At 41.1% G+C, this 25,803-nt stretch overlaps 1 protein-coding gene across 6 annotated transcripts in view; it reads left to right on the top strand.

Moving 5' to 3' along the window:
* Sema6a (semaphorin 6A) overlaps positions 1 to 25,803 on the top strand; it is a 122,681-nt gene that overhangs the window by 64,163 nt on the left and 32,715 nt on the right. For all 6 annotated transcript variants that reach the window (XM_074056994.1, XM_074056998.1, XM_020171574.2 and 3 more), the window contains exons 4-15: positions 4,010 to 4,070; positions 5,024 to 5,086; positions 5,775 to 5,876; positions 10,979 to 11,069; positions 14,085 to 14,204; positions 14,877 to 14,965; positions 15,828 to 16,045; positions 19,623 to 19,754; positions 21,834 to 21,989; positions 23,322 to 23,498; positions 23,874 to 24,014; positions 24,101 to 24,181. In XM_074056994.1, the coding sequence (XP_073913095.1) occupies positions 4,010 to 4,070; positions 5,024 to 5,086; positions 5,775 to 5,876; positions 10,979 to 11,069; positions 14,085 to 14,204; positions 14,877 to 14,965; positions 15,828 to 16,045; positions 19,623 to 19,754; positions 21,834 to 21,989; positions 23,322 to 23,498; positions 23,874 to 24,014; positions 24,101 to 24,181 (1,431 nt within the window). The remainder of the gene's footprint in view (positions 1 to 4,009; positions 4,071 to 5,023; positions 5,087 to 5,774; positions 5,877 to 10,978; positions 11,070 to 14,084; positions 14,205 to 14,876; positions 14,966 to 15,827; positions 16,046 to 19,622; positions 19,755 to 21,833; positions 21,990 to 23,321; positions 23,499 to 23,873; positions 24,015 to 24,100; positions 24,182 to 25,803) is intronic.

Raw genomic sequence — 25,803 nt, 5'->3', positions numbered from 1 at the left:
TAGTTTGTCAAGCAATCATTCTTTGAAGATTTTCTGGGTCTGTTTAACTTTATGTGGATTTACCAAGCAATAATTACATATTTTGGAGCTTAGACTCAAATAATCCTCTGTGTATATATTGAACATATATGCAAATATTTACCCAAGCACCCAGTAGAGGGCTTCCCTCCTTGATACTTATTTGTTAAATTAAGTTGAACGTGTAAACATGTGTTATACAGTGTGTGTGTGTGTGTGTGTGTGTGTGTGCAGGGGTGTGTATATTAAATCTATTTGTATTTTTGCAGTGAATATGCAGTATTTGTCCTTGCTTTGAAAGAATGGCAGTGGCTCCCAGAGAAACCATAATACTGTGTATGTTTCAGAAGGGTTTTTATTTTGCTATTGTAAAAAAAAAAAATACCCATCTGTTGGAGAAATGACATCTAGATACACTGATGTCCTTGGGCTGAATAGCATGGTAAGAATACTGCCTAAACAGGGGTCACGTGGGATTAGGGCTTTTGTTCTGATCCTACCCGTAATTCAGCTGGACTACAACTTCTCTGCCTATAGTGTCCTCTGCCAAATGAGAACTTAGGTGAATAGCTCAATGAAACCCACTGAGATTCTAACAATATATGGACCTCCCCCCTCATGTTTGGGGGGTCCAAATGGTTAGTAACACAGAACACGATCCTGTGGTGTTCCTCTGGGGTCTTACCTGGGTATAGATAGATGATTCGTTTCACACTGGGAAAAAGAAATCAAGATGAGGTTTGTACCTGGCTACGAGCAAAGGTAAAGCATAGGTAAATAAAAATAGTGCCTGGTTCTTTAGAAGCACTTAGGTATTCCAAGGTGACAAGCTCTATAAAATAGACTATAAAGTCATGGGTACGATTAAAGTATCCTGAGAAAAACCCAGATTTGTTCAAGAGAAGCAATGCTAAAAATATAGGAACTTTAAAAAATATTTAACTTCAAAAATATACAGCACTAGAATGTGCATGTAAGTTACTAATACGGTTGTAAGTTCTTTATCAGTGTCAACTTGTTCAGTGCTGGAAAGAACTTTGAGAAGGAGCTACTATTTCCACATGTCTTACAGGAAGAATAATAGGGGTTTTTCCAAGGTGCAAAGACTGGACCCAGTGATAGAAGCAGGCTTTGAAGCATGGTGGCTTTGCTCTGAAGGTAACACTGCCACTCCCTGTACTAGGCTGCTTACTGTGGACAGATGTGGACTATTTGTCCTGATAATTACCTTCTAATAGCTGTTGCCCAAGAGCAGAGTCACTGTGGCATTCATTATGACACATTCCAGTGAGGTCTCAGTACCCACCTTTCTGGTAGCATAGCAGCTCTTTCTTAAATATCATTCTTAACTTCCCAAATGTAGCAAGGCTAGATGATTTCATTTGTACCCAATGATCTAAAGGCTGATCCAAACAAATGATTAAACAATGGGTTTGTGAGACCCAATGGAATCTTCTATGAATTGTTCACTTTGCAATCAAGGCTCTGGGAACAGAAACAGCATAGCAGACAGGCCTTGTACCTGATGATTTAGTGTAGGTGTGGGCTGCAGACCCAGGTCAACACCAGTGTCGGGACCCAGGTGCTATGCAAACTTAAAAGTACACCTTATTCCAGTTCATCAAAATCTAGACAGTTTCATCTGAACTCCCCACCCAAGGGGAGGAAGAGGGAGGGAAAAAGAGAGATAAAAGAAAGGAAAAGAAAAGAAAGAAAAGAAAACCCTCCTTTTTGACAACTATGAAACAGACTCACCTTTCATTAAAGGTTGAGTTTGTAACATGCTAGCATTGATGTGTTGGCTTTCACTCCATACGCAGCCACTTCCCTTCAGTACACACTTTTAGAAAAATTCCCAAAGGAGTTCCATGACTGCCATACTTAGAGCTTCACCTTTTTATTCCACATTTCCCAACACTGCTCTGAGAGATCCAGGTTCCTAGGCAGCAAGTTAACATGATTTGAAGTTAAATCCTTCCCGTAGGCTCAAGCATGGCAACAGAATCCAGTGGAGCTCAGTGAAGAGGGAAGAGGAAGTCCTAGGATTAAGTCAGTTTATGTTCAAATAACTAAATTCAGGAAGAACATCGTATGAATCCTGGGATGCACACATGGTGGTTGGAAATGACCCCTGACCTTGGACTATGGCCGACCATAAAGTGCTGTTTCTATTTGCTGGGGCCATGTGATTTTTCAGATATTGAAAGAGACTGCCATGTCCAAAAGGGGATTCCATTCACAGAATTGTTTTTAAAAGGTTTCCCAGTTCTTCCAGACAATTGGTGTCAGCAATCAAAAGCCATGTCTCATCCAGAACCCTGGGGACTAAGTGGGACTTGGTGGCAAGAACCTCGTCCAATTCTTTTTTATTATATTATCCACTTTGTAAATTCTTCTTTCTTTGTAATCTCTAAACTACTAATTAACATAAACAGGCCATGCCAAAAGGGGGCAATCTAAGAGCTTTCTGAGGACTTGCCAATGCATATTAATCAGTTGTTAATTTACAATTCATATATTCAGCTCCTATGTAAGTTTGAGGAGAGGCAGGGCAAAGAAAAGCCAAGAGTCATCTCAAACTGATAGCAAAGTCACAGGTAATTCCAGTCCAATAATGTGCCTGAACACAGCACCTCTATAAAGTCAAACAAGTAATAAACGAATGCAATAAACTGCCTTAAAATTAAAGGGCAGAGTGATTCTGGCACCCCACTGAAGTTTGAAAGAGCTTCCCAATGCAGCAGTCCACAAAATAGGCTCCTCCTTCTCCCGCTACCACCCTCCACTCCCTGTCTTTCTCATCTCTCTTCTCTCCTTCCCTCCCCCTCCCTTTCCTTCTCCTCCTCCTCCTCTCCCATCCTTCTTCTCCTCCTTCTTTTCTCTCTCTCTTACCCTCTCTCTCTTTCTCTCTCTCTCTCTCACTCACACACACACACACACACCCCTTTAAAGACGATTCAGTAGCAGGCAAGGAATTTTGTAGGACAACAGCCATGCCCTCTCCTTCTATTTTCACACGAGAAGTCTGCTTTTATTTTTATTTGTCTCTGTTGTGTTTTCCCCCAAAGCAGGAGCAAACAGATTTCCCAAGAACTGAATATATATATTCATCCTGCGAATGATTCCTTTCTTGCTTTTCTTCCTCTTCACCCCCCCCGCCCCCCACTTCCTTTTTAGCAATGAGGGGGCTTGAAAGTCTGCAGGAACCCTGAGGTCCTGGTTTAAAGCTGTGGATAATTTTCTAGCCCCAGGACTTCCTGCATTTAAAAAAAAGTCAATGTTATTTCAAGGGAAAATGAGCTGTTTGGCTTTCCCTCGCTAACCCCCCATCTCCTCTGTTGAGTGTAGTTCTTTTCTTCTCTTTTTTCTGAATTCCAGACAAAAACACCCTTGTACTCTGCTTCACACATAAGGGGATGTTTAAATATAGCCCCATACCTGAGCTGCTGATTCTGTTTCTCCCCTTCCAAGGGGGGATTGGCAGCAAGCAGAAGCTTCAGGAAAACAGGAGGGCGAACCTAAGCAAGAAGACTAAACTTCAGCTCTAGTCCACTTAAGACTTTAATTGACCATTGTGTTGTGAAGAAAAGGGTGGCTTCTGGAAATAATTTTACCTTCATCATCCTCATCTTGTCAATCAAACTATCAGAGATAAGAGTGAGAACATATTTTCTAAAAGAGACAGAGCGGGAGATTAGCTTTGTTGGCCTCTTTGAGGACCACACGTGATATGTTGAATATCGTGGATTTGCAGATCCTGACCTGGCATGGGAACCCATCTGCATCCAGTCTTTGTAACAATTCAACCTTCAGAGTTCTCAAGCTCAGCTGAGAGCTCTTTCCTTTTTCTGGCATGTGGATAGCCAGAATTGGGTTTTGAAAAACATGGTTATAGGCTAATCTGCACTGAATGAGCTGTAACTCATTCATCAGAAAAGGAACTGTCTTGACTCTTGTGTTTGACCTTGCCTTAATTTTTCTTTGTTTACAGGGACCATATTTATACTGTTGATATAGACACATCTCACACAGAGGAAATTTATTGTAGCAAAGTAAGTTGTTTTAAAACCATCTTTCTAAAATGGAGGCCCTTAGGATAGTTTTTGGAGAGAATATGTATTTTAAATGCAGTATTCAAGATGATGTGCCTAATACTAATTTGGAAATGCTAACACACCTGTTAGGTAATTTGGGGGTAGGGTAGGGTTCCATACATGTTAAGAAGCAGGTACTTCATATTTTATTCAGTGATCCATGAATATTCATTTTGCGGTTTTTGGCAATTTCTAAAAATCCTACAATAAAATATTGCCATGTTTTCTCCCAGGAAAATATTGATTTTCCTAGGTAAAAATGTGTCCCCTAGATCTCTTCTACACATACTTCACTGTTAACATTTCTCCACCAGGCAACGTGGGGTGTGATTTGACAGTTGTGTTTCGGGAATTTGCTCATTCTCTATTGCAGACAGAAAGTCTAACTTACGAGTTCCTCAGAACTCTACGTGGAGGTGTGTTAGTTAATAAACCAACATCCCTTTGCCATTTAATTTATGTGAAGGGCTTAACCTGAATTAAATCAGTGTCCACCTCAGGTGAATGTCCCCTTTATGTTTAAGAAAGTAACCTCTATATTTCAAGGAAAAAAGCTTTCCTTAAGAAAATCAATTTATCAACTGAAAGGAAAGGGGCAGGGACATGTATTTTATCATAATTTAGCAAGTTAACTTGGGCATTTTATATGAAATCACCATGCTGTTTATTCTTCCTTTTCTCCTTTATCTCAAAGAGAAGACCATTTTGTATTTAATGGATAGATAAGAGTTCAAAATTAAATGAGTGTTTCCATCTCTAATCTTTCGTTGTTATGGTGAATTAATCATGGAGAAAGGGTGTGGAAAGCTTTCGAGAAATCCAACCTCTCCTCTCCCCATGGGAGCTCTTACTTCTAAAATCCAGTGCAACAACCTCTGGGCTCTAATTGATTTCTTTCTTGATCCCTGCAGAAACTGACGTGGAAATCTAGACAGGCTGATGTCGACACGTGCAGAATGAAGGGGAAACATAAGGTAGGCAATTTTCATTTCTCCTGGGCTGCCACTTTGGGTTAAGTTTTTGACAGTTATCTCTGATGCAGAATGCATCATGCTATTCCCTCTTTCCCAGTAATTGCTTTTTCCATCAACTTATTGAAGGCTTTAATTTGCAAAAATAGTTTGCTTTTAATGTGATGAAACATTACGACAGCTGCTAGGACTTAGGTGCAGTCAGGATTAGGGACACAAAGCTGGCTGCTCAAGTCTGCTGAGTGCTGGGTCCCATGGCCCACCTCCCAGGCTACGGTCCGCTGGAAGTCTGGGGCAGCACTCATAAAATGCTGCCACATACATGGAGGCTTTTGTGCCTGTGGTCATATAACATAAAAACATACTTCCATCAGAAGTCTGTACATCAAGGGACTCTGGAGCATCTGGCATTAAAATTACTATGACAGGAGGCTGGCATTTCCAACTTGCTTTCCTTCTGTGACATAAAAAACACGCATACTCTTCCATTGTCTACCGTGTTTTTATTTACTGTTGAAACAGTAGTTGTTGACATCATCTTTTGGGGAAACATCAGAAACAACTCAAACACTGAACAGGGAACTCCTCAGCCATCTTCACTTTACACTTCCCGTTGGCAGATCACAGTATTTGGTGATGAATGGGCCATATTCAATGAACTCAATAAAAAACAGTTTGAATTATTTTTCAGGATGAGTGCCACAACTTTATTAAAGTCCTTCTCAAGAAAAACGATGACACGTTATTTGTCTGTGGAACCAATGCCTTCAACCCTTCCTGTAGAAACTACAAGGTGAGGCCATTTGTCTGTTGGAAACTCACCACCAGGAGGATTTCATAATTTACTGTGGGTGTTCCTGCAGCAACCTAGGGGGGGTGGAAATTCAACACCACCTGGGCTCCTCTCACTTATTCAACCTAATGTACGGCTCCCAATGAGTGATCCTGAGCAGGCTTCTAAGCTTCCTGTTTGTTCAGGATTGACTGACACATCTTTAAAGAGCCTACCCAGCAAAGGTAGTTTCTGTAAGACTCTATTCTTTATTGTTCAGAAGAGCAGAATACATACAACGTGGTAATACCACATGGATTTCCTCTCTCTCTTTCTTTCTCCCTTCCACCCCAGTACCTCCCCTCTGAGCATACAAACACACTTAATTGAGGGATTTCTCTTCTAAAAGATATCTCAAAGCATGCTGTTTGAAACTATAGACTTTCCTCTTGGTAAGATTTTCAAGACCATGGGAATTTTATTCCATTTAGCACTCAGCTTACTTGACCGTGGCCTTCACAGAAGGGGAAAAAAAAAATCAGTTCTCAAAGAGTTAGTAAATGTAGTTGGCCTGGATTCAGCTGATGGAGGCCTGCTGTGGAAGCTGGGAGGTCAGGAGCTGAAGGAGCAGAAGTCTGGTGGCCTGCAGCCTTGGCTCTGCTCTGTTAGCTTTTCTTATCTCTTCTTTCTGCCCCAGTCAGAAAGCATGCATTGACTTCCCACTGAGGTTGTAAAGACAGAGAGGAGGCCTCCACCTTAGGCAGGGAGAAGAAAACTACACCTCCATGAGTTGGCTGCCAGGTGACATTATTCAGAGAAGTATGGAGGCGCTGCACAAAAGTTCTTAACCACAGCTGAGATGAAGTGTGGAGGAATTTGTAGGAAGGAGTACATAATTTCCCTTCTTTCTTCAAAGTTCTCACCAGCTGTTCTCATACCTGGAGCATGAATGCCCCTGGCTGTAAGGAACCAGGGGCTTCAGAGGCACATCCATGATTGTCCAGAACCTAGCCTAGGGCCTCCCCAAACAGGTATTTAACTCGTTTTTATGGAATAAACCATGAATGTGGTCATGCCTGACCTGTGTCTTAAAGGACAGTTAGAAGTTAGCCAAATGAAAGAGAAGGGCATCATGGGTAGAGGGAACAGCATGGACAAAGGCAAAGTATGAGGAGTACCCTGTGAGCCTGAGAAACTGCATCTGGTTCTGAATTTCAGGACCATGCAAGGTCAAGTGATAAGAGAAAGAGACTGGAGAGGTAGGTGGCCGCAGGGATGAAGGGAAGAGAAAGATGCAGGAAATACATAAGTGACAAAGGGGGGAGGTGCTAATAGTTATAAGGACCACAAGTCAAGAAGGAATAGAGGAGTCAACAATGCCTGTTGGCCATTCCTTGGAGCATGAACAAATTGGGCTGCCACCATTCTAGCCAGGGAATTAGAAGTACAGTGAGGTTGGAGTAGAAAGACAGGTGCTCTGCTCTGCCCATTATGATTGTGCAAGAGGGCAAGGCCCGGGAGGCACATATGGATGGAGATCTCTAGCAAGAAGATGGATGAATGAAAGGCTTGCTTAAGAAGAGATGTGGGGCAAATATAGATTTGAGTTCCACCTCATGAAGTCCAGCCATCATGTGTGAAGAATGAGAAAAGCAAGGACAGGGTGGAATCACAATCACTAGGCTTATCAGAAAAACCAACAACAACAAAAAGCTATCTTTTTTTTGGCAGAAGCATAGAAGGGAGGATCTGTTACCTTTTCCATCTTTTGGTTGGAAACTGGCACCAGTGGGCCAAATTTAGGGGAAGGCAAGTGAGGTACTCAGCTTAGGTACTAACCAAAAAACTCATTTCATCCTCCCTCACATAAGGATCCCCTGCAAAATACAGTCACTAAGATCAACTTGATTATTTTCATGCAACATTTTTAAAAATCAAAATTAGTACAAAAAAGTCTATCCTGAACAAAAGATTAAATTTTAAAATAATGACAAGATTTATCTGTTTATAATAGAGGTAACCCATCTACCCCAATACTTCCTGTAGCCAGTAACAACACACAGCTGGAGACTTAACTTCAGTTCTCCCACTTAATATTCCTTCCCTATTTGTCATTGTTTAGGACTCATTAAGATGAATGCTTCTCACACATCCCAAGGAATTCCCTAGCTGGGAAGCTATTTTTCATGACAGATTACAGGTTTTCTTGGCACTGTGATACACAGGCCACAAGTGGTCCAAGTCATTCTTCCTATGCGTGTTCTGTTTCCCACAGTGCTTCACCTTCATTGATGCCTTCACCTCTCATGCATTGTAGCCACACCTGCAGAGACATGGTTCAGGAGCCTGGGCCTCTCAGAAGCTACACCTGGAATGTTGTTCACATGCTTCCTTTGCTATGCCTGTCACTGAAAACAGCAGTTGCTCAGAGGAGTTCTTTTTTCACTCAGTGCACAGCATGACTTTGTAGATGATGTGGGAGAGAACATATTTGGCTGTAGAGAGAATGACAACCTCCCTCTTAAGTGCTTTTTATCAACAGATCAGGATCACAGACTCAGGATGAAAATGATGACCAGGCTTCCATTGAAAAACTCATTTCATCATAGTACAGAAGGAAGCATCAGATTTATTAGAGTAACTTGAAGCAAGAGAATGACAACTTTTCAGTCTCTGCCTCTGCCTTGTGTCCTGAGTTATACAATTTTTATTAAAAGAAAAGGAAGCAGAACATGTTAGAAAGATTATAGCCCCCAATAAGATTATCTGGGGAAGAATTTAAAAGCTGCCACTATATATCTAAAGCCACACTCCACACACTCCTGTACTCATGAATTTTCTGCAAAAGCCAGGCCAGTTCTTTTTATTATTATCTGTACCCTATGGGGATTTAATTTCTCCAGGGCTGTCATTAAATTAGAGGTTTGATGACTACTACCAGGATTAGTTCTTACTTCATGGAAAGTGCATTTTACCATGACATTGTTTTGTCTCTGGATATTCCTAAATCACAAACTAGTACGTTAATACTTTCCAGCATTCTGCCTTTGACCATCCATAACTGAACCCCATGTTTTAGGAGTAGGTACATTTTTGTAAAAAAAACCATATCACCTTGTATTTTGCCTCTCCATTGTCAGGATTAGTGCATGCACCACTTGGGATAAGGGCACTTGCGTTGCATCATCGTATGCTAAGCACCATTTCTGAATACTTGCCAGATCCACTGACCACAAAGACTGTCATAGTTCAACAGAAAGTTCTTGTTGGGATATAGTATATGGAAACAACTTTCAGAGGAGATCGGGCACATTCAGGGTGGTATGGCCATAGACTGGAAACAACTTTCACAAAAAACATGCTCGGGGAAGGATGTCTGATTTGCCTCTCCCTTAACAGCAGTTGTGTTTTAAGCACAGTTATGTTTTGTGTGATCTCAACTATAGTTTAAAATCCTAGGATGGCTTCCGCGGGAGTTAGACATAGGGAAAGTCTGTCCCATCCCTGAAATGGGACTTTAGGGCAGAAGGCACAACTGACTGAATGGCACTGTTAATTGAGACCCTTGTTCTTTCCTCCTGAGCAGCAACCTTACACACCTTGATTTTGGGCAGCTTGAAGCTCTGCTAACAGCCTGTCTGTGAATGCCTCCCCAGTCCCAGTGCTAGTTTAGGTTTATCTTTCTTTCAGTCTTCATATCTGCAGTCAAACTGCCACTCCCAGATGATAAACAAAATATCCTTAAACTCTAAGGAGGACTGAACCACAAATGAGTGTAAAAGCACTAATGATAGGGTGCTCATCTTATGGACTCAGTGTGCTGACATTTCACATGCCAGGAAGACCCCATCGAGTAAGGATGAAGTAGGCATGGTTAAAGCAGGAGCTGCCATGTCAGCTGTCAAGGCAACCAAACTCACCTCATAGTCAAGTGTGAGTCAGTGAGATGGGTCTGTCCCATGAGGCTGTTCAGAAGGACAGGCCCCTTCCCGCTCATGCCTCTGCCATCTCCTGGGATCCTGGAATCCCCATATCTGGTGAAGAACAATGGAAAGAGCAAAATGCAGACACAGAGAGGTTTTCAAGGCAAGGCTGGTTAGTGGCGTACAGCCTTATGCTCACCTTCCATCGGCACAGTCACATGACCACACTGGCTGCAAGGAAAATGTACTTAGTGTGATCCAGAGGAAGAGGAAACGAGTTTGGTGAATAACTAATGAGGCTTTACCACATTCACAAATGCCTGTGGGGTCAGGCGTTTGTGTATTACCTGCAGAGTGACACAGGGAGTAATAGCCACTTGGGTAAGAGCCTTGAGCTGACTTTTCCACTTGTTCAAAGAAAAAAGCAACTTACCAGGTTTTCTTGTGAAACTATAAAGTTGGGGCTCAGGTTTCTCTCTCTCTTTCTCTCTCTCTCTCTCTCTCTCTTCACCTTCCCTCCAAATTTGGTCAAACAACTCACGGGCAGGGCACTGGGGGCAGACCTCAAATAGCAGCATGAGGCGTCACCTTGTGGGCCTCCATTTTCCAGATACTCATGATTATTATTTCTAAGTTACTTCCAAAGTTGCATCCCATGATACTAAAGTAGGTGCAGAGGCCACCTGGGTTCTACCTGCACCCACATTTTTCACCTTTCTGATCCTCCTCTATTTGTCAGCTAACCTGAGGTAAATTCAAATGTCTTTTACTGGGATTTATTTAACTCACAAAGGTAAGGTTTGTTTGTCAGGGAAAACAAATCCAGAAACTAAGATCCTGCTCTACAGAATTCACAGTTCAACAGATAATTGGGCAGGGAGAGTTTCCCAGTGGGTGTTTTAGAATTTTGTTGGTTTAGAATGGTTATTTCTAGAACATTTTATGAGGACATGGACTCTGTTTATGGTAGAGAATCAAGCAGACGTGACTGAATTTCATACTCTCCTAACTATAGAACCTTAGTCAAGTGACATATCTCAGTTTGCTCATCTGAAGCCAATAGGTTTACCTCAGAGAGTATTCGTACAGATTATTTGCAAGTGTGTGGGGATTACTTTGTACAGTAAGTGCTTTATAAGTATTGGTTGCCATTACTATTGTTGGTAGTTGTTTGTAATTCAGTCCTATCATTTCCTTTAGATCGATACTTTGGAACCTTTTGGGGACGAGTTTAGTGGAATGGCCAGATGCCCTTATGATGCCAAGCATGCCAACGTTGCACTGTTTGCAGGTAAACCACCAAATTTCCCCTCATTACATTTGCTTTTGTGTGTAGCAGCCTGTTGCTGAGAAACTGCTCTGGAGGGTTGCAGAGTCACAGTTGTACTTCGAGTCTCTGGTGAATAATGTAATGAAGAATGCCTTTTCCATCTCAAATTAGTCGGGAAATTGTAGTTTTGTTTCTCAAAAGAAGTCTTGGCCGCACTTGCCCTGGCTTTTGCACCTTCAGGAAAGGATATAGCAATGGCTCAAATAATAGAAAATCTGCCCCCCAGCCACCAGTGTGGACTTGGTACTTGACCTAGAGTAGACTTTGGGTTGGTTTGACTCAACAGCAACTTTCTACAGGTGTCGTTCCCCTGTCACACTATGTTCCTTATAACACTGCTTCTTTCACAGCCAGAGATTGGCTATAAGGCCCCACTAAATCTATATGTTTTCTTATTTATACCTAGAAAGGAAAGTGAAAGACACAGAAGTTTCTAGAAGCTTACTCAGAGCAGTGAGGCCCACACCCACAAGCTTCCAGCAAACATCTCAAATGTTCAGTCTGATTAGGTTGCATGCTACCTCTGACCAAAAGGTCATAGTGACTGAGGGGGTGTGAAACTGAGACCTTAGAGGACCCATGCTTCCCAGCTCCACCCCTTCCTTCTCCCGCAAAGGTTACAAACAAGTAGCTTATAAGCCATCATTTTCAGATTTGGTGAGATTTTTGTGTGTGAGTGTGTTTTAATCAGGAATTTACTTAGGAATTCATTGCCAGCTGTGTATGTGGAGGTGGGTGGAGAGAGAAGTGTTTGTATCACAGTGATTGTTATAGCATGTAACAAAGCAGTTTGCTATAATTTCCATCAGAACAGCTAGAAACTGGCACATCCTAGCTGGATGAGGGACAGTAGGGCTCTGATTATGAAACAAGACTATCCCTTAGCTCCTTCTCTGTGTCACCCATTAGTGGGCCTCAATATGTGGTGTCACACTGGAGAACCAGAAGGTTTCTGGGGTTCTCTTTCTAAGAAGCGAGCACAGTATTAACACAGTCTTGCAGGCCCACTTCAGACCAGGACAAGAGTGCCTGAACGCATTCCCAGGTGCATGACTGCTGCTGGCACACCTCTATGACAGTTACAGCCTGCAGAAGTTGGGGATTTGGAGCATTTGTGCTGCAACAGAGATTAACTAGAAACTGAAAAGAGTGCTGTCTGTAGCCTGAGGTAGGAAGGAGCGAATGGGCTGAGTCGTTACAAAGGCCACTAAGCTTCGAAGAACTATGAAGAGCAAGCCATATGAGATAATACTATGGTCTTCCCTCCTCAGTTGGTACATTCGGATAGTTTTTCATTGAAATGTTTAAGATCTCACAGAAGCTCAGCCCTTACTAGTGGAAGACCCTCATTGCAACTGCTGTCAGTACTGAGAATGGTAGAATAATGTTCTGCTTTGTAAATAAAGTTCTGGTGAGATGTAACAATGTTAGGTATAAAACAGAGAGGAGGAATCACCATCACCATGGCTCCCACCCCTCAGTGTTCCCTTCTACCCAAGTATATCTGTGTGATTCAGGACTATAAGAATATAGAACAGATAATCCAGGAGAAAAGTCGTAATTTGTAGAGATGTGATTATTAGTGGAAAGGTTTGCTGCCTGCAGTTCAAATCCTCCCAAAAAGTCAACACTTTTTAATATACAGCTGTTAACCAGCTGGATGCTGATGGCTCACGCCTGTAATCCTAAATACTCAGGAGGCAAAAATCAGGAAGATCGTGGATGGATGCCAGCATGGACAAATAGTTCAAGAAACCCCCCCCTCAAAAAAACTCATCACAAAAAAGGGTTAGAAGAGTGAATAGGCCCTATGTTCAAGCCCCAGCACCGCAAAAAAAAAATTTTATATATATATATATATAGAGAGAGAGAGAGAGAGAGAGAGAGAGAATAATGCAGGTATTAAAATAGTTCCAAATTAAATCTGACCAAATTTCTGTTGTTTTACAACCAATGGTAGACATCAAGGTGTTTATTTAGGTATATTTGGATAGCTTTTAAAAAATAAAACCTAAATACCTATATATGGAAGAACTTAGAGTACTATATTGCACATGTCACTTTGACATATAATTAATGGATATGTAATCCTTTAAAAATGAATTGAAGAAGTAATTTTTGACTTTGGATATAATTATCATTTCCATTTAGTCTACATAGTTTTTGCTATTGTAGGATATCACGTTTGACTATTTGTTTGCAGAATGTTTATTTATCCAGGAAAGAACCAAAAGTTTTAGGCACTAATCTTCTATCTTTTTCATTCTCTTTTGTCTTGGATGTACATCAAAGGTATCTCCCCCAAAGCGTGAATCCTTAAAGAATGACTAGTTTCAGTTCAGCTTTGCCTCCTCCCTTTTCTTCTTTGCTCTGGTATCTCGTATATCAGAATCTTTTCAGTTTGTGACTTTGGAATCCTGAAGCAAATATCCGTTCTTTAAGCTAGATTGGCAGGGCTTAATGAAGTCTCATGTCTGAGATAAAAAGGAGCTGTGACTCAAAATAGAAGTAATGCTTTAGTCCACTCCTCTCACCTGCTTAGGCTCAGGGTGCCCTCACTTCTTCATGGACTTGAAATTTCTGGTGATAAAATCAGCTTCTGTCTTTCCCTGGGCTCCTACCTAATCCTGTTTACTATGGTGTGGTTATAGTAGCAGTGTCCAAGGGTCCTTGGCCTTGAGATTTCAGTCAGGGTCCATCTAATCAAGTGAAGCAAACAACATTTTTCATTTACTCTGTTTCCTGAGCTGCTGCTGCTGCTTAGAAAAATTGCCATGTGATTTTAAAATGAAAAATGTTTCATCTCTCATGATCCCAATTTAAAATGGTTAGGAATATGGCCCAAGTATTTTCCTAGCAATTCTGGGATTTTTCCCAGTTGTCCTATCTCATTTGCCAATGTTGGAAAGCAATCTAGGGGATGTCTGTATTATTCCCCACTTGTACCCTGTTCACCTCTTTTCCTTTTCTTCCAAGATGGAAAACTCTACTCGGCCACAGTGACTGACTTCCTTGCCATTGATGCTGTCATTTACAGAAGTCTTGGAGACAGCCCAACCCTGAGGACGGTCAAGCATGATTCAAAATGGTTAAAAGGTGAACCATTAAAAAAAAAAAAGAAGCTAGTGGGAAGAGGGGAAGAAATTCCTACCTTTGGGGAGATTTAGAGTCTGGATAGACCAGCCTATACCTTCCTTTTAGTAATGTTTTCTGACAGACAAAACCATATAAATTGCATCTTTTGCCCCACTGACTTATTTACCTTTCTTTTTCCCTTCCCCTGAGTTTCTGGAATATTAACAAAACTACCAGTGCCACAACAGTCAGATATAGCACATTCATCTCTCCCTGCCTCCAACTCTCATTTCAGACACTCAAATTCAGGAAAGAGAACAGGGAATTAGAGGTGGTGGGAATAGGAAAGAAGCTATTCACAACCCTGTATGAGTCAGAGTGACAAGGCAATGTGTACAAAATCCTCTCTGTAACATGGACATTCCGTTGTGGAAGATAAAATTACAGAGATTTGCAAAACTCACTTATTCACCCATGTTGATTGCAAAGCTTGTGAAAGAAACCATTTGTAGGCTCGACTGCCTTCCAAAATCACTAGCACTTGCTGTGTGAAGTCATTAGCGATGGTTAGTGTTAACCAAATGTCCTGTAGCCCTACATTTTCAATTAATAACATGTCTTTGGCTACACTTGATTGAAATTCTCTTAACACTGTGTGACATATCTCCAATTAAAGTGCCTATTTGTCCACAGAACCATACTTTGTCCAAGCAGTGGACTACGGAGACCATATCTACTTCTTCTTCAGGGAAATCGCAGTGGAATACAACACCATGGGAAAGGTAAGGGGAGGATGTCCCAAGCTACTGTTGTGACATTTTTAGATGCCCACTTTTGAACCAATGTGGTTATGAATGACCTTGAAGTGAAAACCATAAACCTAGTGACAATCAGTCCACAATTGGTGAAAGTGCTGTCTGGAAGCCCTATGGGAATTCTCAGAAGAATAACAAATTACAGGGAACTGCTCACATATTTCTATGGAAAATCTAGCCAACAGATGTTTGTCACTCTCATTCTGAATCCCAAGTGTCTTGAGATGTGACTTCCAGGTACAGTTTTCCTTTTTAATTGAGTAACTCCACAGAGAGAATAAGTATCTAGCATCTTTAAGCAAACCGAGTCTTGATTTTTGTCTTTATGGCAAAAAAAAAGCAATAGAATAGTTAGGGGCTGTGTCTACTTCAGTTATTTTTACCAGAGAGTAGATCAAGGTCATTAAGTTGAAGAGCACCAATAAAGTGTGGGGGTGGCTACACAGCTAGAGGAACTCCCACTCCAACTATGAGATTCAAGCCCCAGAGGCAGCCAGCGAGGATGGCAGAGATGCAGCATACAAAGTGTGCTTTTGTTTGAGGAAATCAAAAGCTAAGCAGTCTGTATGGAAATGAGTTTATGTGGCTGGGAGCTGATCCCCTGAAGGATTTATGGCTCTGTATTAAATGCTACAGCCTTATCTTTTAAAACATGCTGTTCCAATGTTGAGTTTTCTTCTTCTTCTTTTTTTTTGTACTGATTTTAGAAACACAATATTAAATTAAGTACCTTGTTTTTCTGTTTCTGTTGCCCAGGGAAGGCAAATTCTACTAAGATCTTCTCACAAAATGACTGCATTTCCTTTCCCTGTGTACTCTTTCTCTGTAGGTCGTTTTCCCCAGAGTGGCTCAGGTTTGTAAGAATGACATGGGAGGGTCTCAGAGAGTTCTGGAGAAACAGTGGACATCTTTCCTGAAGGCTCGTCTCAACTGCTCAGTTCCTGGAGACTCTCATTTTTATTTCAACATACTCCAAGCCGTTACAGATGTGATTCATGTTAATGGCCGTGACGTTGTCCTGGCAACCTTTTCCACACCTTATAATAGGTAACCAAGCCCTGTGTTGACCTAGTCAGGTTTTCTGCCTCTCTTTTCCCTGGGGGATTCTCTTCTAATACACAATATTTACAACTGATGGAAAATTGCCATCAGTAGTTGTACTATGAAGAACTTAACACTTGAGTTTTCATCAGTGAATTAATCGGAATTTATGAGCATTATTAAATTAGGGTTTTAGGGGAAATAAATAAATCATAGCAGTATCTTCTGTTTATATGACTGTATATAAATATTTTCCATGTGTCATTACTAAATTCTTGCAGAAATCTTGAAAATCAAATGCTACTGTCCTCTTTTTACACTTAAGGAGATTGAGCTAAAAAATTATGTGACCTGCTCTAGGTAGTCACAATGGAAGAGGCTGCTTCAGAACTCAGGGAGGTTTCTCACATCTCTTGTATAAACATTCCATTTGACTTGTAACATGTCCATGGACTGGATTGGTACCCTTTCAAGAGAAAACACTGCAAGTTTATTAAAGTGCTATAGGGTGAAATTTAGGATTCAGATGAATCAAACATTCCATTGAGGGAGTCTGGTTATTGGCCCATGTGAGAAAGTCACCCTCAGGTGACCTCACTCAACAAGTTGTCAGCCCCAGCAACATTTGCCTGAAGGGCTCTGGTGAGGATTTATAAGTCATCAAACATTGCACCCAGGAGTATTGAGTGTCAGCCTACCCATTCCATTTTCTTTTTTTGTATTTAAGCTAAGACTAAATAATTGAAATAACACATTAATAGTTGTTCTTGGAGTAGTAAAAGTTTTTGGAGATTACACAATAGAAGGAAAGTAAGTGTTAGCATCCCTCCCTAGTACTCATTGGCTGTTAAGCCAATAAGATTTCAGTCCTAGCACTGTTATGTGAAAAGATCATAACTCTAGGCATGGTATGAAATCTAAATTCATGTACCTTGTTCTCATTGCATAGAATTTGGATATTCTCTATGGAATATCTTCCTCTAGGAATACACTGGTTTGCTTTGGATTATACTTTTTACAAAGACTTTTAAGAAGGTGATGAGTACCCAGAAGACAGGCACAGAAATGATGAGGTTGAAAGATAGCATCTAGAAAGAAATGCCTAGGAACCGGATAGAGCCTAGCACAGAATATGTGGAAGGATAAACTCACATCCCACAATTACACAGAGGGCAAGGGTCAAGAGTTTCCCATTGAAGATAGATGCCTATGTGGGCTTATACTGCAGCAAGACATATTCAACTAGATTTAGGTAAGCTTTGTCCAGCTGTAGGGCTTTCAGATTTGAGGATAGAAAAGATAGATTTAAAAAAATTTAGGTCTTGCTTGTCCATATTGGAAAAAACACACTGTCTTCATATGTTGGAATACAGGGTTAGTAGAATCCTAGAATATGTTTTTAGTCTGGGGGTTTTTGCTTTGATTTTTTAAAAGTGTGAGTAACTCTGTAATTATAATAGCATAGTGGGCTCCTGCCTATTAGGGATGCTGCATTCAAAGTGTTTTCTCTCTAAAGTGTCCCCTAAGACATATTTGCTTCTGGTATACTGGAGTACTGTCATAAACTGTGTTTGTTCAATAAGACCAGAAAACAGTAATCTAATTTCCCAGTTTAAAAATACACTTACCCATTTGCATCTGTAAATTACAGTCTTTCTCTGGTTTCCCTCTCCACTCCCTCCTCACCACAGACAAACTTGGTTATGTCAGATTGTTCCCAATCCTTGAGAAGTCTCTGTTTGCCCTGAGGAAAAAGCCAAGTTCTTTGGCATGGCACTCTAGCCCTCTCAGGGTTTGGCGCCTTTCTCTTCTCATCTCCTTCCATCCTCTGTCACACTGCCTGTGCATGGCCTATCAGAGCTAAGGTCTGGTTCTGGAATGGGCCACACTCTCTGCTAGGTCTACCTCAGACCAGCATCTGCCACTGAAATCCCATGTATGCTGCACACATCAGCTAAGTCACCTCCCATGAAGCCTTGTGCACATCTCTTATGTATGGCTTTCTCTGTCTTGTCCTGGAGTTATTGTCACATTTGCCTCCACACTGAACTGTGATCCACCTGAAGGCAAGTCTCTGGTATTGATGGAGCACTTACTGCTCTATTCTAGGGATTTCATAAATACATTCTAAATGAACAGAAGGTAGAAACACTGGAGTGAAAGGAAGGACAAGGAGGGAAGGAAGAAAGATTTCACAAGTGATTCTAACCTTGCAAAGATTTTAAAATCCTAGGTTGTCTTTAGTTATTATGAGATGCCTCATAAAATTTCTCAAGCAATATTTTTTCTCAAACAAAATTTTGATTTTTAGCAAATATATAAGGTAACTATGTAAACTTGTTATATTTAGGGAAGGTGTGAAGGGAACCTTACAAAATTAAATAGATAATGTTAGGCTCTGAAATTCCCAGACAAATGGGAATCACTGTCTTGTGTACACAGTTCTGTAAACAATGTATACACACATCCATTGAGAACCTTAAAATTCATGCTGCCACTTTATTTTAAATAAGCTTTTTAATCCTCTCTCTGTCTCTTGCTTTATAAGAAATACTTCTATAATTGCATTATGAAATTAAAGATAGCATAAAATTCTCCTGATCACTTACAAAGTAATTTCCATAGCCTTTCAACATTTGCAAACTCAAGACTAAATATTCCTCCTGGAAGTCACTCTCACACTGCAGAGCACCCAGGTCTCTTGCCCAGGTTGTACCTGCCATGTATTGGCCCATTATTTGAGTGGGATTAAAATCCTTAACCAGTGATGCTTACAATTTATTTGGTCAAAATCAAGGAGTGACCACAGTCAAAACCAAACATAGATACAAATATAAACAGTATACCCAGATGAATGAATAATTCATACCTTCTCACCCTTGCTAGAAAAAGTGCCTAAGTCCTTCCAGGAATGCCAGGCAAGAATGTAGTTATAGGTGGAGATTACTGTCATTATTATTATTTAGCACTTTATAAACACTTTATTTGCAAAGTACTTGTGTTTTAGAGACTTAAATTTTTTAGCCTTATGCAAATAAACAGGAAGTAAATATTTAAAGTTGTAGTGCCTAATATAAAATGTGTGTGACTCCTCCCCTAACTCCCATCCCCACCTCAGCATTCTTACATTCTGAGCCTTGACTTGTAGAACTAACCTCAAAGAAGCGATATGTGAAGCGGAGAACACTTTTCTTACAAATGTTCAACATTAGAGATGCAGAATATTCTCCACAGGCTTTTATCTTTGGATTATTGACTGGTAACCAATATCAGGGAATTTGTGAAATTTCTATCACCAGCTCAGTTCTTCCTTTATAAACAAATGTGATTTCAGAGGTAATGAAGATGTGAAGGGTTTTTTTTTTTTCTTTCTGAGTTTGCTGGAGCTATTCTTTAAGGCTGTTGATGCAAATTTGATTTACAGAAGCATTCTCTTTGTACATTAGGATCCCTTATTTTGTAGTGTTCAGGGTACAACCTTTAACTTCCAACTGCCTATGTAAGGAGCTTCTTCAGAGTGTGTTTTCTAACCGAGGCATAGCTGCTATGTGAGTAACACTGTGTGTGCCATGCTATGTTGCAGCATCCCTGGGTCTGCAGTCTGTGCCTATGACATGTGTGACATAGCCAATGTTTTCACCGGGAGATTCAAAGAACAGAAGTCTCCCGATTCCACCTGGACACCAGTTCCTGATGAGCGAGTCCCTAAACCCAGGTACGTGCAAATATTTCTTTGTCTGTTTAAAGCTTCTAGAATTGGTGAGGCTAGCTCCTCTGAGAGTGAACATCCTGCAAACCATAACCATTCCTTTGATTGCTAGCCAGGTAGATGATCCATGTGCTGGAGCAGAACATGCTTTCATCCCCTTGACCAAACCTGGAATTATCTTTAGTACGCACAGAACAACGACTCTCTAGTCTTCTACTTACCTCTGTGTGTGTGGTTCATTCAGTGCAATAGTAGGGTGCTAGGAGTTACCTACTATAATCAGACCCATTGGTTGGGGAAACTGAGGCCCAGAGAGGTTAAAAATGTGTAAGTTCACATAGCTGGAGAAATACTTTCAGCTTTTCCTTCCTACTTCCCTAATTTTACAGAGCTCCATACCTTCAAACCTTAATGAAACGTGAAATATAAATGCTGCTCCCTGGATTTTGTGACCAAACTGTATAGAGTCCAGTGGCTACAGTGGACCATTCAGATGTCTCTGGTCTGCCACGTTCTACCCTGTTCTGAGTTCACATGCCCTAGAATTGTTTCCATGAAAATGTATGGCCCAGAGACAGTATCAGAGATTTCTTGTTTCTGTGTAATCTCCTTCAAATTCTCCCCCAAAAACAACCAGTTCTAACTGGAACAGGATGGAGCACTCTCAGTCCCCACTCCCCACCTTGAACCTACCTGCTGTATGTGGCACACATGCCACACCTCCATTACAGCATTTGCAATCTCTTAATGGAACATCTCCACTGAATTTGTGTGCCTCTGGAAGGAAGCCCAATGGCTTACTAGGTTTTTTGTTGTTGTTTTCTACCTCTCCCTACGTCTCGTCTCCCCCACCCCCACCCACTGTGCATTTAATTGAACTTAGATACAATGAACTACCTTACTCCGTGGAGAACTCATGTGGCCATCTGTCTTCATTACTGGAATTATCGTGTTCATACTGTTGCTTATGAAAAGTAGACTTAGTATGAACAGCACACTCCAGCAACCTCAGATAGATTCTCTAAATCATCCCCTGGAATGGATATCTACCTCTTGGATAAGCAGGAAGGGGAATTAATCCAAGGGGATCAGATTTCAGATCCCCTTAAATAAAGCTCTCCTTTGGTGTGCAGAGAAGCTGTCACTCAGTCATCCCAGGATGCATACTTTAAGTGATTCTCTACCAGCAGTGGGTTTACTCACATGTTTCCACATGCCTGCCTCACCCTTCTTGCAGACATCAGGGTGCTTTGCAGCAGTGACTGGGTTGGCACCATGAAATAGTAGATACATGGTCTGGGGCAAGTCTCACCCATATTCTTAGGGCCCAATTTCCTCTCCTGCAGAAGCAAGGAAAAAGAGCGTCTGGACACATGTTTTCAGTGTTCTCCGATCTGATTTTGCCAGGATCCTGACTTTTCCTATCCCTTGACTCATGAAACCATGGAATTTCTTGTAGAAGCAAATTTTCACTATCATTGTTCAGTTTTAAGGAAATGACCTTTCAGGAAAGAATCTTCAATAGGATTGGCTTTTCTGCTAAAATCGAAGGTAATAAAAACAAAAATAAAAAGCAAGCCCATATATTGAGTCCCAGGTAATGAACAATGGTTACATTGGATCTTGCTAGCTTGTACCTGGTGAGTCTTAGAGTGTCTTTGTTTACTACACTTGTGAAAACGTCAACTTAATTCCCTGACTTTGTAGAACTAAAGCTTTATGAACCTCTAGCAGGGTATTCAAATGAGTAGAGCCATTCCTAAGATTTGTGCACACCACACATACACTCGCTTGTTTTAAGCTCCATTGCTGTTTACTAGGGTCTGAGCATCTGGAAGGAAGCCAAAGCTGACCCGTGATAAAGCTGAACACAGTGGCTAATGCTGCTTTACATGGAATGAGGAGGTGGCCCAGAGGAAATCTCAGCATATTGTGCTTGGTGGCATTCTGCATTATTCAACTTCCTTTCTCAGCCTGCAGTCCAGTCTCCTTTGTACCAGATGCTTTGAGAAGCAGTTCATTCAAAGAATTTGCCATCAGGCATGAAATAAACTCTCTCCCTCCCACCCATGTGCTTCCTTTTAGGCCAGGTTGCTGTGCTGGCTCATCCTCCTTGGAAAAATATGCAACCTCCAATGAATTCCCTGACGACACCCTGAATTTCGTTAAGACGCATCCCCTCATGGACGAGGCAGTGCCTTCCATCATAAACAGACCCTGGTTCCTGAGAACGATGGTCAGGTAGGTGCCAAGCAAACCATGTCCTAAATGGATTTCCTTGACTTTATCTTGTGCTCATAGAACCCACCGGTGGATCATGCTTTGAAATGCCACAAACATCTTCTGCTAGTCTGGGCATTGATTCAGCTATGAAATGCCGACAGGCTGGGTGGATGCCTCCATATTCCCCCTAGCCACATTCCCGATGAGAAGAGTTCCAGCATTTTCAGGCTAGCTGTACACATGCCAGCAATTAGAAGAAAGAAAAATATTTTCTTCCAGGTTAGCTCATGAATCCAGTCTGTGCAATTAATAGAAGAATGGAAAAGGAGATCCAGTGAACGGAATGTTGATGCCTATTTGGTTGGAACATAGCACATTCCACCTGAGCAGAGTCCCTGTACTCTGCTGTCCAACAGAGAGCATGGGTACCACATCTGTGATAGTACACCAGTATGAAGGATTCATACTTTAGTTTTTGGTACCAGAGAAATGATAACTGATTAGTGGTCTTCAATGGTATTAAATATTCTTTCTTGTGATTAGGGCTTCTGTTCAAACAATGCAACAGGCTTTTCCAAGTATCATCCAGTTATGGAATGAAATGGTAATTTATTTTAACAAATAAATGTATTTGAAAGATATTAAAGTATTATGACTGCTTTTGACATGGGAACCATGATATATAACTTGTAGGAGGGCTCATATATTCTGGTTCCTGCCATAGTGCTTAAGACAAATAGGTATCAATGGAAAGTTCAATGCCAAAGGAATGTCAGAGAAAGAGGGAATTGGAAGAACTTAATTCTAGCCTTGTCTTTACCTTTGGTGTTACATAAATGTGTTTTGACTTGCGTGTCCTTATATTTTTTAGTGGTGCCCTCCACCTTTGGACCCTCTCAGCCCCTCTGCCTATAATCAGAAGGCTTTCCAATCTTTGTTGATGAAGGCTTTGAATCTCAGAGGAAGAGTATGGAGAATGGAAGCCATTGTTTAAAAAAAGATGTTAAATGTGTCCACTTATCCCTTATCCTCTTCATAACAGACATCAGTCTTTCCTTATTGCTCATGGAGGGGATCATGGTTGAGTGGTTTCAGATGGTTATGGATGTTTATTTATTATGGAAGTTGGCCTCCATATGCACATACCTCCTCCTCCCTGTTGGAGCCATACTAATGTTCTGCATATGGGGGGAAAAAAAGATCCCAAACAGCTTGAGAGCATTACTTCTATGCATTTATTTTTCATGAGATTATTACTAGAAAGCTATGTCACAATTGTTTGAAGTGGAAAAAGGGGACCTTTTAAGGATAGCCTAACAAAGGATAAAAAATGTGATGCTGTCATTTTAGATACCGACTGACCAAAATTGCAGTGGACACGGCTGCTGGGCCATATCAGAATCACACTGTGGTTTTCCTGGGATCAGAAAAAGGAATCATCTTGAAGTTCTTGGCCCGGGTAGGAAACAGTGGTTTTCTGAATGACAGCCTTTTCCTGGAGGAGATGAACATTTACAACCCAGAAAAGTGAGTGCAATATTTGATGTTTCTTGTTAATAACTGGCTTTGCTCTTTTAAGCCTTTTCATTCCGAGAAAATCATGTCAGACTTTTAAGTTATTTTATGCATCTTAGGTGACTTTTAATGCCATTTATAAAAATATTTTAACATATAAAAATATTTTTTCTTTGCCAATAATGTGTGTTTATATAGATGTGTGTGTGTGTGTGTGTGTGTGTGTGTGTGTGTGTGTGTGAGTGTACACAGGATCTGTTTCACCTTTAGTTAGATCAGATTAAGAGATCTCCTTGTGATCTGGGAAGTAAGGTAAGAAGGTGGTGGCAGGACAAAGTAAACTGACTCAGAATCGATTAATAATACTATCCTGCCTCACAAACCTAGGTGCAGCTATGATGGAGTGGAAGACAAAAGAATTATGGGCATGCAGCTGGACAGAGCAGGTGGCTCTCTGTATGTTGCATTTTCTACCTGTGTGATCAAAGTTCCCCTTGGCCGATGTGAACGACATGGGAAGTGTAAAAAGTATGTATTTTGGTTCATGACAATTACAAAGTCCACCGTGATTAGAAAAGACTCCCAAGTAGCTCATAGTCATCCTCTTCCTGCAGAACCTGCATCGCCTCCAGAGACCCATATTGTGGGTGGGTAAAAGAAGGAGATTCCTGTGCTCATTTGTCACCCCTCAGCAGGTAAGAAGCCCCAGGTATGGGGGAGGGTAAAGTGGCCTTTGGTTACTGTACATTCTAGATGAAGGTTGAGCACCACCACAACCTGGCTGCAGGACTATGGGTGTTCTCCTTCCTGTCTCAGGTCATAGCATCGCCCACATCACATGTGGCAGGTTTCCAAAGGAATAATAACCTTCAGAATGATTAAAAACACAGAGAGAGGAAACCCAGTGGGCTTCAAAGTATTCCCTAGAGAGAGGAATAAGAAGGTGCCTGCCTTGCTCATCGCAGCGCAAGAACGGCATTGAAAAGGAGCAATAGGATACCAATTAGGTTAGTGAGTGGTTTGTCCAGCCAGAGAAAAACTGACTCTTCTAATTGAACGTACAGGGCTGAGCAGACCTTGCAGAGCACCTGCTAAGCCATGCATTTATGCTGCACACATGGTGTGTACACCCACAAAGACATTCTCCTGTGCCAAAGAATAGTGGGCCCTATTACTTGTTAGGCAGACAATCAGTTGTTGGCAATTTTCCAACGTATCAGCTAGCTCACGCCATGTCTGCTAGGCCTGTGATTTTGGTGCTTGAATTTGTTGCCCTAACTTTAAATGATTACCTGGCATTGGCTAAGAGTTTGCTTGCTTGCTGTCTTTTTTACATTTCTACTTCAGTGGGTATGAAATCCAGAATAACATTTGGAAAAATATTCGATGCATGTCTGTCTCTGACAGGTTGCAGCAACTTAAGTGAGGTACCAAATGGTGGGACAGAGCTTTCCTTCAACAAAGCCATTGCTCTGAGCCTCCTTTCCTATTTTAGAATAGCAAGACAAACAGAAGGGCGTATCTGATGGCCACCACCCACATAACTCGGGACAAGTATTCCCATAAACAGAGTCACTCAGAAATGTGACTAATGTCATGATTAGAACAGCTTGGCAGGTAGCACTCTCTATAGTATGAGAGCCTTGTATCTTTTCATGGAAATCTTAAGGGTTTAGGAGAAAAGATCACAAAACACAGTGAGGGCCGCTAAGAATGGACTTACCTCTTTTCCTATATTCAACGAGTAACCAAAGGTAGCAAGGCTTTTATGAGCTGTTTCTAAATCAGCATCAGAACTCCAAAACAGTTCCTTTTCATATTTCAGTGTTGGCATTGCTCAGCACACGTGGAGCTCTGCTGAAGAGTAGGCTTCAGCTAAACACTGGCTTTTATTATGACTAACAATGTTAACCTTGGAGGACAAGTTTGATTTTTAATGCAGCAAAAGGCATTAGATACTAAACATGGTGGATTATTAGAAGAAGGTGTGACTTCCAAAATGGTTTTCTTCTATGGTTCTCAAATAAATTCTGAAGGCAGCTATAAAACTGGAGTTTCAATTATAGTACAGATATAAGCACAACGTTCCCCCAAAGAAGGACGGTATTCCTTTGGACAAGTTTGGATGTGCTTGTTTTAAAAGTTAAAACAGGTGTTAGTAAAATTGGCCTTGTTAATCTTGTGTTGCTTGTACAGCCCACTAAAAACCTAGTAGATCATAAGAAAAATGAACATGTGGAGAATGAGAGGAAGGTTCCTGAGGATTGGGAGGGCTACCAGCCTGCAAATTAGCTAGGTGGTCTTTGCAAAATACACA

Source organism: Castor canadensis, chromosome 16, assembly GCF_047511655.1.
Source record: "Castor canadensis chromosome 16, mCasCan1.hap1v2, whole genome shotgun sequence".
In the NCBI taxonomy this organism is placed as follows: Eukaryota; Metazoa; Chordata; class Mammalia; order Rodentia; family Castoridae; genus Castor; species Castor canadensis.
Note: the sequence above shows the minus strand (reverse complement) of the source record. Positions and strands in the feature narration are given on the sequence as shown.